Below are 15,816 nucleotides of genomic sequence, written 5' to 3' on the forward strand. Positions count from 1 at the left end.
ATAAGAGGAGGAGAACAACAAAGTCTTTTGGACAAAACTTCATAATCTACTTAGTAGAAGGTACTAGAGAATCACACTCTAGACAAACTATAATTTTACCAAGTGTGGAATCAGATCCTCTCACTTATGGAGAGACAAAGAAGTCTCAAGATTCTGAATTTTGGAAAGAAGCTATAAATGATGAAATGGATTCTATCATGAGTAATAAAACCTGAAAATTGGTTGATTTACCTCCTGGATCAAAACCAATAGGTTGTAAATGGATATTCAAAAAGAAAATGAAGGTAGATGGATCGATTGACAAGTTCAAAGTAAGGTTAGTAGTTAAAGGCTTTACACAAAAGGAAGGCGTCGACTACTTTGATACTTATGCTCTAGTTGTTAGGATTGCAACTATAAAAGTCTTGCTTGCCTTAGCTTCCATCTACAAGTTTGAAATCCATAAAATGGATGTAAAAGATGCATTCTTGAATGGAGAATTGGATGAAGAAATTTACATGGAACAACCCGAAGGCTTTCTTATGCCAAGAAATGAATCTAAAGTATGTAAATTGGTTAAATCTCTTTATCAACTTAAACAAGCCCCAAAATAGTAGCATGAAAAATTTGACCAAGTCATTCTTTCTAATGGCTTTAGAATACATGAATCTAATAAATGTGTATATAGTAAGTTCAATAGAAATAAAGGTGTAATTATTTGCTTATATGTTGATGATATGTTAATTTTTGGTACTGATATTGAAAGTGTTGAAAGTGCTAAGAGACTGTTGTAATCTATTTTTGATAAAGATATGGGTAATGCATATGTGATTCTGGGTATTAGAATAATTAGAAACAATGATAAATTGATTCTCACCCAATCACACTTTATTAAAAAGATACTGAAAAAGTTTAATCACTATGACTGCAAATCTGTTAGCACACCTTTTGATGCAAATTTGAAATTGTATCCCAACATCAATAGAGTAGTAAATCCGTTAGAATATGTTAGAGTTATTGGTTGCTTGATGTATGCTATGACTTCTACTAGACCTGATATTGCATTTGTTATAGGTAAACTTAGTAGATATGTAGAGACCCATAAAATTGAATTAATGAGAAAATAAAGAAAAGAAAGAAATTTTGTTTGGTGTAGACCAAACCGTCGACGGTTTGGTAGGAGGCTAGAAAACCATCGATGGTTTTGTGTAACCGTGCCCCAGTAATGGTAAAACAGTAAAAAATGGTTTGGTTAAAAAACCAAACCGTCAACGGTTTCAGGATAATCGTCGACGGTTTTGTCTTGCAGTGCTGAAATAAAGGGGAACTTCAATTTGTTTGGTTTAAAAAAAACATAATCTCTCTCTCTCTCTCTCTCTCAACCCACGGACACCCTCTCCCTTCTCTCTTCGATTTCGCTCTGATTTCAACCCAATTCGACGATCAGACACTACCATGGGGTCCTAAAAGCGACTCTTAGCATGTTAATCGGAGTAGATTTTCAATTTAGGCAATCCAGGCACCACTCCAAGGCTAAGCTAAGGGAGATGAATTATTAGTTTATTTACAGTTTAACTAGTTATTGGAGTGTGTGGGCCTAGGAAATGTGAATATGATTATAATTCTAGAGTTGAGTTGATTGAAGTGGGGAAATATGATTTCAGGGTTTTGAGCTTAGAAACACCACGGGCGTGGGTTTAGGATCTTCGCAGGAATCTTCTCAATAAGCAGGTAAGGGGAATAAATTATAACAGGTATTTTTGAAAAATTAACTGTTGATTAAAGTATGTGAAATTGAGAACATGGTATATAGTTTGAAAAACTATGATATTAATATTTTCCCTCGGATTATTATATTATGATTATCAGTTAAAAATTTGTGTGACATGAGAAATATGAAATAACCGTTTTATACAGGGAATGTGCTATATACTAATAAATATGATTTGTATTGAGAAGTAATGATATGAGTTATAGAGATGTTTCATATAGAAATGAAAATATGAGATATATTGATATGTTTGATACAGATATGAAGATATGAAAAATATAGATATGTTTTTATAGAAACGATATATGTTTTTATTTAGTAATGATGAAATGAGATACACAGATATGTTTTTACTGGGAAATGATGAAAATGTGTTATATAGATATGTTTTCAATGAGAAACGATGAAATATGATATATAGTTTCTATTGAGAAATGATGGTATAAGTGATATACAAATATGATGAGAATTATACTGATATGATGAGATATTCAAACATGATGAAATATGAAAACAGAAATGTTGAAATGAGAACCCTGATGGACCAGAGTTATATTGAGAGCACGATACCATTGCTAGTATATGTGTTAGTGCAACCACACGTCTTGTATAGAGTGTGGCGAGACAGTCGATTGGGTGAAGGATTGTGTTACCCCCTGGGGTCTGGATCAGGATTAGGTAGGCCAATTGTACTACAGACACATTTATTTTTTTATCTATGCCAACCACAGTTTGGTCCCGCCTACGGGCCGCACAACTCGATCATATGGGGTGAATACATGATGATGTGGCATGAGTATCCTCAGGACGGTTTCTCATTACAGACGTGATAATTCTATGTTATAATATAATGATCAGCCATGAGTTACAGACGCGTCGTGCTATATGCTGGTGGATACTCATGGGTTATAATATGAATGTGAAAGATGAAATGAAAAATGATAAGCCATGAGTTACAGACGCGTCGTGCTATATGTTGGTCGATACTCATGGGTTAGAATATGATGATGAGAAATGAAAGCTTATGAAAGCATGTTGAAATATGATGATGAGAAATGAAAGCTTATGAAAACATGTTGATATATGATTCAGAGAAAAGAAAGTTTATGAAACTATATATATGTATATGATTATAAGTACAAATCTGTATGTTTTTCCCAGTTGATATAATTATTTAAATGAATGTGTTATGATATAACCAAACTCATGTTGCCACACACTGTGAATAATTTATTCCATCTTACTAAGAGACATCTCACCCAGAATTTAAACATTTCAGGAAACCAAGACAGATAAGCAGAGAGAGTTTCGAGGGAGAGGAGACATAGTACCCTAATAGTCAAGGTAAGCGTTTTTGAGCCGGGGATGTGCTTTGTATGACCCTAGAGTATTTTTTGGATTTTTGGGGATGTATATGGATTTGTGTATGTAAAGATGAATAAAACTCTGGTATATGTATTTGGGATGGTGTATATATTGACTTCAGCTGTTTGGTATATTTTTATAAGATGGACTAATCACTTGGTACCCTATTTCGGGTCGGGTCATGTTGATATGGTATCAGAGATAATTGACAGATACTTGATAGAGATATTTGATAGATGTGTGACAGATTATTGTTATATAAAAAAAATTGGTAGAAAATCGGATCATCACAAGATATACTAGTAATCCTAGTGATATTCATTGGCATGCTATATATAGAGTGTTAAAGCATTTGAAAAATACTATGGATTATGACATACATTATGAAGGATATCCTACTATTTTAGAAGGATTAACAGATGCCAGTTGGATCACTGATCGTAATGATCATACATCAACTAGTGGGTGGATATTCACCCTTGGTGGAGGAGCCATCTCGTGGGGTTCAAAGAAGCAAATCCTTATAACATATTCCACTATGACATCAAAATTTGTGGCCTTAGCTTCTTGTAGCAAATAGGCAGAATGACTTAAGAATTTGCTATTAGAAATTTCATTTTGGCCAATGCCTATGCGACCTATATCTTTGCATTGTGACAGTGAGACAACTTAGTCACAGGAATACAGTAATATATATAATGGTAAATCCAGACATATTGGCCTAAGACATAATTATGTGAGATAGTTAATTATTAATGGTATAATTACCATATTTTTTGTGAGATCAAGCCAAAATTTGGCTGATCCACTAACAAAAGGACTTGCAAGAGACATGGTCTGGAAAACATCAAAGGGGATGAGACTTAAATCCATAACCTATAGTCACCAATGATGGAAACTCGACTCAACGCTTGAAATTTTCAAACTCTTGAGTTCAATGAGCAAAGTACATCATATGTAATGACTGGAAGCACTAAAATGTATATGTCTCACATAATCCATCCCAAGAAAAATAGTGCTTTGTACCTGTAATGTGAAAAATGAAAAGGTTGAGCTTAAGCTCTTAATAGGATTATAACAGGTTCTGTGAGGTACTTTAATTACAGGGATACTTTTGATAAACCTACCTATATAAGTGTCGGAAGTGGTGCTGCTTCCTATGAGAAATGGATTTATCTCTAGAACACTTATCAAACTGGGATATGGACGCAAGGCCAATCTACGCATCGGCTTTTGGTAACACCCAAAGATCTGATAATTTGTGTGTGATATGTATCTGGTTAATCAAAAGAGGATTGTTAGTTCAAAGTTTGTCTACTATGTATAAATTTTCTCTTATGCATAAATTTTCTCTTATCTGAATAAATTATTTTTCATCTATATTTTGAAAATGGTGGGGGAATGTTGAAATATTTTCTAATTATAGGTTTTCAAAATCTTTAATTTCTGTATTTTCTAAAGCATTTATGAGAAGCATTTAATGCTATATGGGTTTGTCATACATTGAGAAAAGTGAAAAAGGAAAAGTCATTAATAAATGATAATGTGAAAAATTCTCTTAAAATTGGTTAAGAGATAGTGATATTGTGTACTCTAGTGCATCCTAGCGCGCGCGAGCTGCGTGTCCTGCAGAGTGCTAGTAGCGCATTTAGTTGGCGCACAAGCACTTAACACTTTGCACGCTTGCATCGTTGTGAGATCGTGACCGTTGATCATGATCGGATACTTAAAATTAATTTTATATTTTTTATAAGATCAAGTGGTATGATCGGAACCGTATAAATAATGTAACGGTCAGATTTTAATCTGACAAGTTTAAATTTGAACAGAAATAACTGTTGAAAATAGACATAATGTTGTCTATTTTAAGATAGAATTAATTCCAATAATCCTACAGAATATTCAATCATTCTCTCATAAGGCTTTCACAAATCATATTTTCTCCAATTCTGAGTTCTGTTTTCTGCAGAAATAGAATTCTAGAAATTTGTTCAAATTTTTCTAAGGGTGTTTGTGATCAGTTTTTCGTTTGTATATAACGCAAACTGATAACAGATTATATTCTGGGCTTCATTGTATCCTGAAAACATACTTGTTGACTCAATATACACCGATCTGGTGAAGGCAAATAACATTTTAAAGAAAATGATATTGTAATGTGCTTTGAAGCGTTTTATGTTCCGCAGTATTTTCTCTATTGGTTATTTCTACATATTTTCATTGGTCTGCTGCAGGGGCTGCTATCATAAAATAGTTTGGGTTAGAATTCAAGTATTTATCAGTGCTATGTTAGATTCGTCAAACTTGATTTAGCTGTATGGTATTTTTCTTGCTGTGGTTGAGAATCTAGAGGATTGATCTGCTTCAGAGGCTGCAACTCTGTCTCAGAAGAGCCTTGTCAAAAGGCTCTTGAAATGGAAAATCAGCTGCAAAGCACAATCCAATTTTGTGATATGGTTATTCCAAAAATGGATAAAAATTGTTTTTTGCAGTTGAAATTGAGGATTTGAGAGTCCCTAGTCCTGATTTTTTATTTTTGTAAATGATGCTGCTGTGGACCAATGATGGATTCATGCCAAGTCCTTGAAATCAAATGAATTCATTTAAATCATGCTGAACTATTAAAGCAAAGCAGGGAGCACTCAAAAGACTAATTTTTAGCCTTTCATGTCTGCTTATAGAAGTCAAAATCGTAGTTTTTAGTTTGGACAGCATGCTGCCACAGTCCCAGAATTCATTTTGTGGGTTGAATTGCTTTGTACATTATCTTTTGAAGACAAGAAATTGAAATACAGATTGCCAGATGACTTAAAAATAAAATTAAAATCTAATTATCAATAAATTTTCTAAAATTTGAAAGGATAATGGAAGTCATCAAAAAATATATTTTTACTATTTTTCAATTTGCATGAATAATAAGATTGCTCTTGGAGCACTGGAAAGAGATTTAAAATATGGTACTTGAGTAAATAATTAGAATTAATTTTATTTTCTCTATAATATTTTTAAATTTATATTCTTTTGCAGTTTAAGTATTCTAATAATATTTTTTTGTCGTTGTTTGGACAAAATGAGTGTACGTTCAAGGTTTTAGCTTGCAACTACTCGCTCGTTATTTTTTTGTGTTGAGTTTTTTTGTTTTTAGTTTTTATTTCTGTTTTAAGTTTTCATTCTTTATTTTAATATTCATAATCGTTTTATAGCACACCAAACTACTCCGAAATGATAGGTTTGTTCAATTGAGGTCTCTCCCCTAAAGACATATGAGTCTAACTCAAATATGCATAAAAAATGGCTAAATATATATAAAAAAACAAGTTACTTAGTGCATGACTCGAGAATAACCCATTTAGAGCTATTTGAACCTTACCGACCGAGTTAAGCTTGAGCTTAATTATGCTCAAACTTGTTAAGATTACGAGTTGACTTGTATAATATAGCACATTAGCTAACTTGTTAAATAAACTCATAAGCATGTTTGTTCATTTATTGATTCATTGTCTTGTTTAACAATAGAGCTTGGAACCCTTTTAGCAGACATCATTCTTTTAGCAGACATCATTTTATGTATTTAATTTTAAAACTAGTCATAATTTTATTAAATTATCAATTGTTAAGGACTTGAAGTCAGTCAAGCTCAACCTCAGAGCTTTAGGTAGTTTACTTTAAAACAAGATTTTAAGTTATATCTGTGCTCCACCACCACGCACGGACACACCACCACTGTCTGCACTGCTACCACTGCTACCACCACCATCTCCTTCCATTTCTATCGCTGCATCACCCTCCGCCAGTACTACTGCTACCAACACCAACATTACCATCACCGGCCTGTCACTACCATTCACTACCATTGTCTGTTAACATGTACCGCCACCGTCACCACCTCCGCTCCTGCCCATTTCCACCACTGCTACCACTAACCTTTGCCTTTGCATTTACTGTTGCAACTGTACGTCCACCTGCGAAAGTTATCATCAGTGCTGCTTCCACCTGCCATGACTATCACCATCACCACCACGCATCACCTTCATGCACCATCACCTTTTACTCTCTATCTCTAATAGTATATCATGCCTCATTCAAGAATTGGTGTTACGTGCATCCCCCTGTAAATACTACAGTAATAGGTAATTTATCATTTTCAACAAATGAATGCAATCTGATCTATGTTTTCAATTTTTTTCATAGAAAAAAGGCAACTTAGCGATAATTAAATACAAGAAATAAAAAGTAAAAAAAAATTTCTCAACTAAAAAAATGTCTTAATGCCAAACTTTAAATTTTTCTCTTGGTCCGCTAATTAATGAACTTAAGTTGTTCTTTACCTGGCCATTTATGAATGCGCAATACATAAATGCTGTTTGTTTTTTAAGTCAACATTATTGGTAGGCTAGCATGGGCAGCCAAACTTGTGCATGTGAATGATCATCAACTGCTTTACATTAAAAGAAAACTACCATTCGTCATTTAAATTAATAAGATCTCACAGGAGCCTTGTGGGTTTTTAACGCGAGCCTCATATCATATTTAGTCTGCACTTACATGCAGAGAGAGAGAGAGAGAACCAATTCTTTTTTGTTCAACATTTTAGCAAAAATGAATTCGAGGAAACCCATATCAACACTTTCTCCTCATCCTCTTCAGTAAATTTCTGAACCAGCAGGAGTATATATAATTGTTGACATTTCAAAAGTGTTCCTACATCTCGTTTGTACTGAACAAGCTACTAAACAAGGACCCATACAAAGCCTACAACTTACTATCTCCTCAAATCACATTTACATGGGCCAAAAAAACAAGGCAAGGATCTCAGGACAGTTATTGTCATGTACCTTGTCAAAAGGCAGTATACAACTTATTGATTTCTACAGAAAAATTTCCCACCACTTGCGGCTACCGATCTCATCATTCGCCCCAGTTCGCTCACTTATAGTTTTCACTCACTGTCCTGCTCTTCAACTAATTAACAACGACCTGAAAACAAAAGAGATTAGACCCTTGCAATAGATGAAAATGCAGTTTTCCAGCAAAAGCACCATTAAATAACCTTAGCCCTCTGCATAATGATAAGTCCTCTTTTACTGATCCCGTCTACATGCTCGCTTAGTCTAGCCAGATGGGCCATCCGTCTCTTTGAGGATTCTGAGACTTCTGTTTGGTTTGGCTTCTTATCTGAGACATCTGGGTCATCTTTAAAAGTCTCGAAAATTTTCTTCGAAGAGCTTCCCTCGTCTGAAGCTTGGATTATCTGCTTCAAATTTTCTACTACTTGACTCATCTTTGGCCGATCTTTTGCACTCTTCAATAGACAACTGTCTGCTACCTTAGCAACTTTTCGAGCAGCACTTGTACGATATTGGTTTTCAAGTCGCGGGTCCATTATCATGCTGAATTTACTGCTCTCAGCAGGGAATTGTTTTACCCAATCCAAAAGTTTCTGCTCTGTCCTCTGTCGGTTTCTTTCCAATGACCGTCTTCCTGTAAGGATCTCATACAGTACCACACCAAAACTCCACACATCACTCTTGGTTGTTAGATGGCCTGTTTCAATGTAATCTGGGGCAGCATACCCACGTGTCCCGACAACCTGATCACAAGGACAAATTCTCATAGCCAATGCAAGAGTCTCCCTTTGATTTAGATATTGCAAATTATCCCACGTCTTTTTCACCATGCATGAATTACCCCACTTTGCATCCCATGATTTGCAAATGTTTCATGAGTTTCATAATTTATTTCTTTAGTTACTTTGAATTCCTTAGAAGTTTGTTGAATTCAAACATTTATTGACAATATATGTTTCTTTTACATGCATCACTTTCCGCAACTCAAATTCATCCTTGAAATTTCCTGATCTATTTCCAATTAATTCAAAAAAAAAAAAAAACCACTATCTTGAAGGGTTAAAACGAAGTAAGGGGAACTCACTGGTCCTGGTATGATCAAGGTTCATGTAGTATGTGTTTCCTACACATCTAAGGGTAAAAATTGCAGTAGGCCCTCATGCAACCTACAAGTAACAAAGGAGACACAAGTGCACTCTAAACTTACCGCTGTTGAAACATGAGTATTTCCAGCTGTCGGCCCCTCCCTAGCAAGACCAAAATCTGAAAGCTTTGGCTCGAAATCTTTATCCAAGAGCACATTTGATGATTTGAAATCTCGATATATCACCTTCAATGTTAGCAAATGAAAAAGGAAAAAGTCAACAAATAAAGGTGATTTGAATCGGGACAACAATGTTTAAAAAATGCAACTTCAGTCTAAAAGGTAATGCCAACAATACACATCCCACCCAAAAAAAAAAAACACAACAACACAACACAACACGCACACACCCTCTGACTGACACAGAGGTGCTGAAATAATGAAGAGTGAAAATTGATCAGTAAAGAATATATCCATTGACTAAATATCAAAGGGCCAAATCCCAAGGAATGTTAAATTATATTTCTTGACAGGCGATCATGATACATATTTCAAATAGTGTCATATTGTATATTTCAAATGAATTGCTAAAATTTACAATAAGGCAGCAAGTGTCATAACAGTTCAAATAAGCATGCGTTGTTAGATAATGGCTGAGGTTCCCTCTTATCATGGACCTAAAAACAACATAAAAATTTCAAATTTTGATATCAATATTGCTTTCAGTAACTTTCTAGTTTCAACATGATCTCACAAATTTTGACTGCTTCGCTGATGTTTAACACAAAATCATCAAGCAGCAATCATGTTCATGATCTTAAAGTCCTCAATTTTGATGATAGCTCTAAAAATAAACCAGTTTTGCAGTATCTTGAAGGAAAGGATCCTCCTGATCTTTCAGGGAAAGCAATATCCAACTTCACGCATACGATAAAATTTCATTAAAGCAACTATGTTTCCAAACAAAAGAAACCTCAAAAGTTACATATCTAGAATGAGAACCTGATGTTACGCCCCTCGTCCTTCAGAACCCAGCTTGATGATAATTTTGTAATTGATTGTTTCCACAATTGGATCGTAAACATGTCTTCTTATCAACGAGATCATATCATTTGAAAGAGTAACAGATATAAGAGAAAATCCTAATATATAAAATAACCAACTCCAATCTTCCACCCACCCAACCTCCCCCCTTTTCCTCTCTTCCCCAAAGCAAGGCATGTGATCACTGAATTAATGTCCATTTGTTTTTATAGGGAATCAAATGAGCCTATTTTGTACTTATGCTAATCCACTACTTCTTGTTTTGTTGTTGTCATTTACATCTATTCCATAATATAGACAGTCTTATAGACTGATTTCTGTCTTTAACTGCTATAAACAAGAAAAGAAATGTAAAATTTTTTCCAGTTGAGTCTAGAAGGCTCCTAATCCATAACAATGCATACTTTGGGGTCCATATAGAAGTAAAACATGACTATTCAACTAGAGTTCAAACTGCTAAAATAAAGAAAATTCAAATAATATCAACATAAATTAGTTAAGAATGGAACCTGAAACTCAAATAATATCAATTGAAAATTCTAAAAAAAGAACCTGGACTTCCAACTCTTCATGCAGATAAGCCAATCCCTGAGCTGCTCCAAGTACTATTTGCAATCTTGTTTGCCAAGAAAGAGGAGGGTATGCTTTATTGAAAAGATGATCTTCTAAACTTTTGTTGGGCATGAACTCATAGACGAGTAGCCGCTGGATCCCTCTTTCTCCATCTACAGCACAGTATCCAATAAGTTTGACAAGGTTTGGATGCTCTACAACACCAAGAAATTGTACTTCTGCTATCCATTGTTTATGACCCTGCACGACAAACAAAGGATTACAAGGTAAAGATTAGTAATTCAGGAACAATAGCCTAACAATATTAAGAAAAGGATTTGTATACTTGCATAAACTAGTAACAAGACTTAGCATACTAGCATAGCAAGGAACTTATCAACTTCACTGATTAGTTTGGACTAGACAAAATGAAAATTCTAAATACTAGTAGTCATTGTTTGATGCACATAGGTGAATGCATCCTGTATGAGTCCATTTTAGGAACTAGGTTTGGTACACATGCTATCCATCTAGTATCTGAATATATTTTGGCGTATCAACATCACAATAACAATCAATTGTTCATCCAATGTCAATAATAGCCATTTCAAGATGCTATTTTTCATTAGAACAAGCAAACTACAACTCAAAAAGAGAACCAAGCAACACAAAATTCATCAAAACAACAAAATAATTTCAGTTGGTTCCATGGCCCATTTTTGTTCATTTGCGCAAAGCCCAGGTGTTTATGAGGTGATCCAGAGTCAGAAATACATCAATATGCTATTCATCAAGCAGACAACTTTTATAACTTTAGTCCATTATGCTTGTTAATTTCTAAAAGCCAGAAAGTCCGTGGGAAGCCACACCAGTAAGCTTAAGGAGATCCAGTGGCTGAAGCAGATCAATACGCTTTTCAAAATAACAAAAGCTAGAGGTCAGAAAGACAGCTTTCAAGAAACAATGTGTTTGCTTCATTTGTAAGAGAAACAGTGAGATCTGGTGAAAGAATGCTTCAAAATGAAATATCCATGGTCACGCACAAGGTTGGTTAAGGCTAGACAAAGACTGCAGCCAAATTTTGCAAAAAGAAAAACATGCTCATAATAGCTGAAATCACTATAGGAACAAAAGAAATTGATCATGGGAGCTCAACTTCACCTTCCTTGCCAAGGTAAAGCATGAATTTTGCACATAAAAATTACTACCATTGAAATGAACAATGAAAATCTACACTAATCATTAGTATAAAATGCAGAGATCATGCATTAAATGACTGTTCAGGTAATCTTGAGATCATCCATTAAATGACTGATAGACAATTTTAAGTTCATGCATTTTAAATGACTGATCAGACAAAAGATTATCCCAAAACTTCAAGATTATAGAAATGGGAAAAACAAAAAGTTCATCATATTCTAACCAGAATAAATGAATATAATTCTAAATTGTGTCAAAAAATTTCTGTTCCAAATCTTATTGAGAATTACTCAACAAACTATATCTCATACACTTCACATCAACATTTTGCAATTATATTCCCCAACAAATAAGCTCATAAGAAAATCCTCATAACCAATACCTGAAAGCCATCCTTGTTAAGCTTTTTAATGGCAACAACAATATGTTCACCCTGCCCATTCGCGGGCTTGATTAAACCCTTATACACACACCCAAATCCGCCTTCCCCAATCTTAAGCAGCCTACTGAAATTGTTAGTAGCATTTCTGAGATCTGAGAAGATGAAGACTCGCAAATTGTGAGCCTTCTCTTCATAGAGTTCCGGGATACTACGCGGAGAAGTTGCCGAAAATGAAGATTTGATCACCCCATCTCCCGTTGGCGAACTATCTGCTTTGTTAAGGCCTTTCAGTTCCGGGGCTGATCTTTGTTCCCTGCTTCTGATTTTATCCCTGAAGTAGGAGAAACACTTCATTGTTCAAAATCAACAGCAGCTTTGGAGATTCAGCCGTGACCCACCTGGTGAAGAATTGCAACTGAGTTGACATTAGAACCAATCCATGTTAAGAGGAAGAACGTTAGGCAAAATTATCCAAAACAAATGAGAACCCAGATGTGTGAAACAGAGAAATCAAAGAGGAGGAAGAAGAGGCGAGTAAAGTATCCCCGGTATGAAAACAAATGGAAAAACAAAATCAGAGATAACCCAAGTCGCCAAACAGAAAAGCAAACAGGTAGAAATAAGAAAGAAAGATCATTGCCCAAATGGGTTTCGGTTGCAAAAGGCAAAAAAAAAAGTCCACATTTGCAGCAACCCCATATAGGAAAAGCAATAGAAGAATGAAAATCGAGAAAACTCAGATGAGGAAACGAGGCAAACAAGTTCAAAATTGCTGCAAACCCAGATGGGAAAGCAATAAAAGAATGAAAATCAACAAAACCCAGTTGAGGAAACAAGCAAAGCAAGTAAAATGAAAAAGCGCAACAGAGAAAAGAGGGAAGCTAAAAGCAGGATGACGACGGCGATGAACAGTACACATACCTTTACTGCGCGGTTGGGCAAACTTTCACATGATTTGGTACCTCAACTTGTTCTTGCTCAGCGAAATTAGGGAGGACTGAAAGAAGAAAATCTTTCTTTCTTTGTTTTTCTTCTTTTCTCTGAACACTCGCTGCGCTTGGTTTTGTTTGGCGGGCCTGGGTTAGTCAGGTATGGACTATTAAGTTATTAACTGCCCCTTTGGGATTGAATATTAAAAACCAAAGGACTTGTTTTTTAAGCTAATATTGCGCGACGTGAACTCTTCTAAGCACCTCCAATTCCATTTCATCTGGAAGCTTCTGCTGTTCAATTAGACTCTCTCTCTCTCTCTCTCTCGTCTGTCTCTGTGAGAGAGACAGGGGATTAGCATTCTCTGCAACACTCTTTTAAATCTGCACGGTTTCTGTTATACTCCGCAATCTCTTTCTTTGATAAAAAATAAAAAATAAAAATTGCAGAATGTCTTGTGAAATTTTCATACAAAATGTCACATTTTAAATGTTTGGAGTAAATGAAAGAAGGTAGATGAAGCTGGCAGAACCATTTTAGTTTCATGAGTTGGGGGTGTTCAGTTTTTCCATAGCTAATTTTGCTCTCTTTCTGCCTATTTTTTATTTGTTTGTATTCTTTATCCTTACACCAAAAAAAAAAAAACATAATCAAATAATTTATTTGACATGATGCATTAAATGTAACATATGATTATGATCATTGAAAATAATTTTTTTACTAAAAAAATAGTATATTTTAATAGAATATAATTTTCACTCGAGATAAAATAACACTCATGATTTATATTCAAATGTTTATTAAGATATGAAATTAAGTTTGGCTTCTTATAGTTTGTTTTATATTTATTTATTTTCAGTTAAGGATCGGTATACATACTTTTCTTTCTATAATTTCTAACCTTTTCGCCCCTAACTCTATCTCGTACGGTATACATACTTTCATTTATCAAATCCCTATTAAGGCTATCTATGCCCTTAGACATTGATTGCTATACGGAATGTAGGATCATTAGTATCTCAAAAATATATTATCTATCTAAACAAATGGATCAAAAAGCATATTAAAATGACTCATTAATAAAACACAAAGCAAGAGCTTTGAATGGTCATTTAAACTATTTGATTCAAATAAAAAAAAAACTCCAAAATTGAATTATTTTTAAAATGAATTAGAATATGTATGTCATAAATATATTGATCAGTTCATAATTAATATGCAAAATAGAGCTCGACATCTGTACTAGATTCTATGCATTCACAAATTCCCTTTGCGGCTAATTAATAAGTCATATTTATGAATAAATTATTAAATAGCATAAGCTTCACACACTTATTAATTTTATATGAAAGTAATCTTATTAAATTACTGAATGATTAGTTTTATTAATGATAGTCATGACAATAATAGAGTAATAGATGGTACGTCAAAGATCATGATGAATTTAATTCAACAACACAATATTAGTGGAATTAGATAGAAAGAGATGATGAGCAATGGTAAATTAGGAGGAGATAGAAAAATTAACAATTAGTCATAATAATAGTAATTTAAGTTAATTTCTTTTTAATTTTCAAACTAAGTTGACTTTATCATTATTTTGGAATGAGAACAGGTTTTTGATTTTTTTACTTTTATAATTTGTTATTTTAAATGAATGCTCTTTTCATATTTTCTGTGAAAGTGACAATTTTCACTATTGTCATAATATTTTTGGGCAAAAGGCATTCATCTCCCATAAGGTTTGATAAAAAAAATAAAAACCTCTTTTGAAATTTCAAAAATGTCACATACCTCTCTTTTTAGGTTTCAAAAATGACACAAACTGTAGAGACCTGAACCAAGAAAAATAAAGGAAATAAATAAAAGGGAAGGAAAAGAAAGAAAAAGGAATGGAGATGGTTTGGTACAGGATCAAACCGTCGACGGTTTGAGGCCATCTCAGAAAACCGTCGACAGTTTCAACAATCGAGAGCATTTTAAGTACCAAACCATTGATGGTTTAGTCAAGCCCAGAAAAACTGTCGACTGTTTCCTGCAGGGCAGCTCGCCTATAAATAGGCTTTAGTTCATTTTTTTTTTCATAAAAACTCAACTTTCTCTCTCTAAAACCTAGGGCTCGATTCTCTCTCTCTCCCAAGGCTTCCTGGGATCCGCTCTCTCCCTCCGAATGCCTTTCTCTTCTTTGCCGGGTTATCGAAACAGTTTCTGCGACGAGTTTCTGAAAGTCGGGGTTTTGCTTTCCCATTCATTTCGGGTCGTTTTCGGGAAAATAGGTAAGAGGAATAAATTATGTTAGTTCTTTTGTAAATTATACCGGTTAAAATGGAGTATATAGGTTTTTATATATATATATACCACTTTTGTTTCTAAACCTATTCGCTTTAAAAAGGAGTATTTGAGCTTAGGGTTATGAAAACGACTGTCATTTCCAAAACTAACCGATTAAACTAAAGTATATGAACATAGGGTTATAGAAATGGATTTTTTGAATGTTCTAATTGGAATAAATTATTGGTTTTGAATCGTTATACATATTTTATAAAGGATCAAAGTGAGTAGGGTCGACCATCTCAGTTTATTAAATTATGGTTTAATGCTTAAATCGTGTGGCATGAGATTAACTCTTTATAATAAACTGGTTGTGATTACTGTGGTAAAT

The 15,816-nt window shown here is 34.2% G+C and overlaps 1 protein-coding gene across 2 annotated transcripts; it reads right to left on the minus strand.

The window, feature by feature from the left end:
• Nucleotides 1-7,757: 7,757 nt before the first annotated feature.
• LOC131165704 (probable serine/threonine-protein kinase PBL19) lies at nt 7,758-13,525 on the minus strand. Of its 2 annotated transcripts, none has more exons than XM_058123708.1 (6): nt 13,146-13,525; nt 12,225-12,622; nt 10,643-10,903; nt 9,170-9,292; nt 8,166-8,705; nt 7,758-8,092 (listed from the first exon to the last, which is right to left on the minus strand). In XM_058123708.1, the coding sequence occupies exons 2-6, from the start codon at nt 12,576-12,578 to the stop codon at nt 8,078-8,080; spliced, it is 1,293 nt and encodes a 430-aa protein (XP_057979691.1). In that variant the 5' UTR covers nt 12,579-12,622; nt 13,146-13,525; the 3' UTR covers nt 7,758-8,077. The 2 variants fall into 2 exon arrangements, with proteins under 2 accessions (XP_057979691.1, XP_057979692.1); XM_058123709.1 differs by having other exon boundaries at nt 12,225-12,639; nt 13,146-13,484.
• Nucleotides 13,526-15,816: the final 2,291 nt, after the last annotated feature.

Source organism: Malania oleifera, chromosome 10 (assembly GCF_029873635.1).
Source record: "Malania oleifera isolate guangnan ecotype guangnan chromosome 10, ASM2987363v1, whole genome shotgun sequence".
NCBI classification, from domain to species: Eukaryota; Viridiplantae; Streptophyta; class Magnoliopsida; order Santalales; family Ximeniaceae; genus Malania; species Malania oleifera.

Excerpts from the sequence above, each read along its gene's own strand:
- LOC131165704 (XM_058123708.1), bottom strand. The coding sequence starts at position 12,578 with ATGAAGTGTTTCTCCTACTTCAGGGATAAAATCAGAAGCAGGGAACAA. Across the intron at positions 10,904-12,224 it reads TTAACAAGGATGGCTTTCAG|GGTCATAAACAATGGATAGC; the intron begins GTATTGGTTATG and ends TTTGTCGTGCAG. Across the intron at positions 9,293-10,642 it reads ATGAAGAGTTGGAAGTCCAG|GTGATATATCGAGATTTCAA; the intron begins GTTCTTTTTTTA and ends CTAACATTGAAG.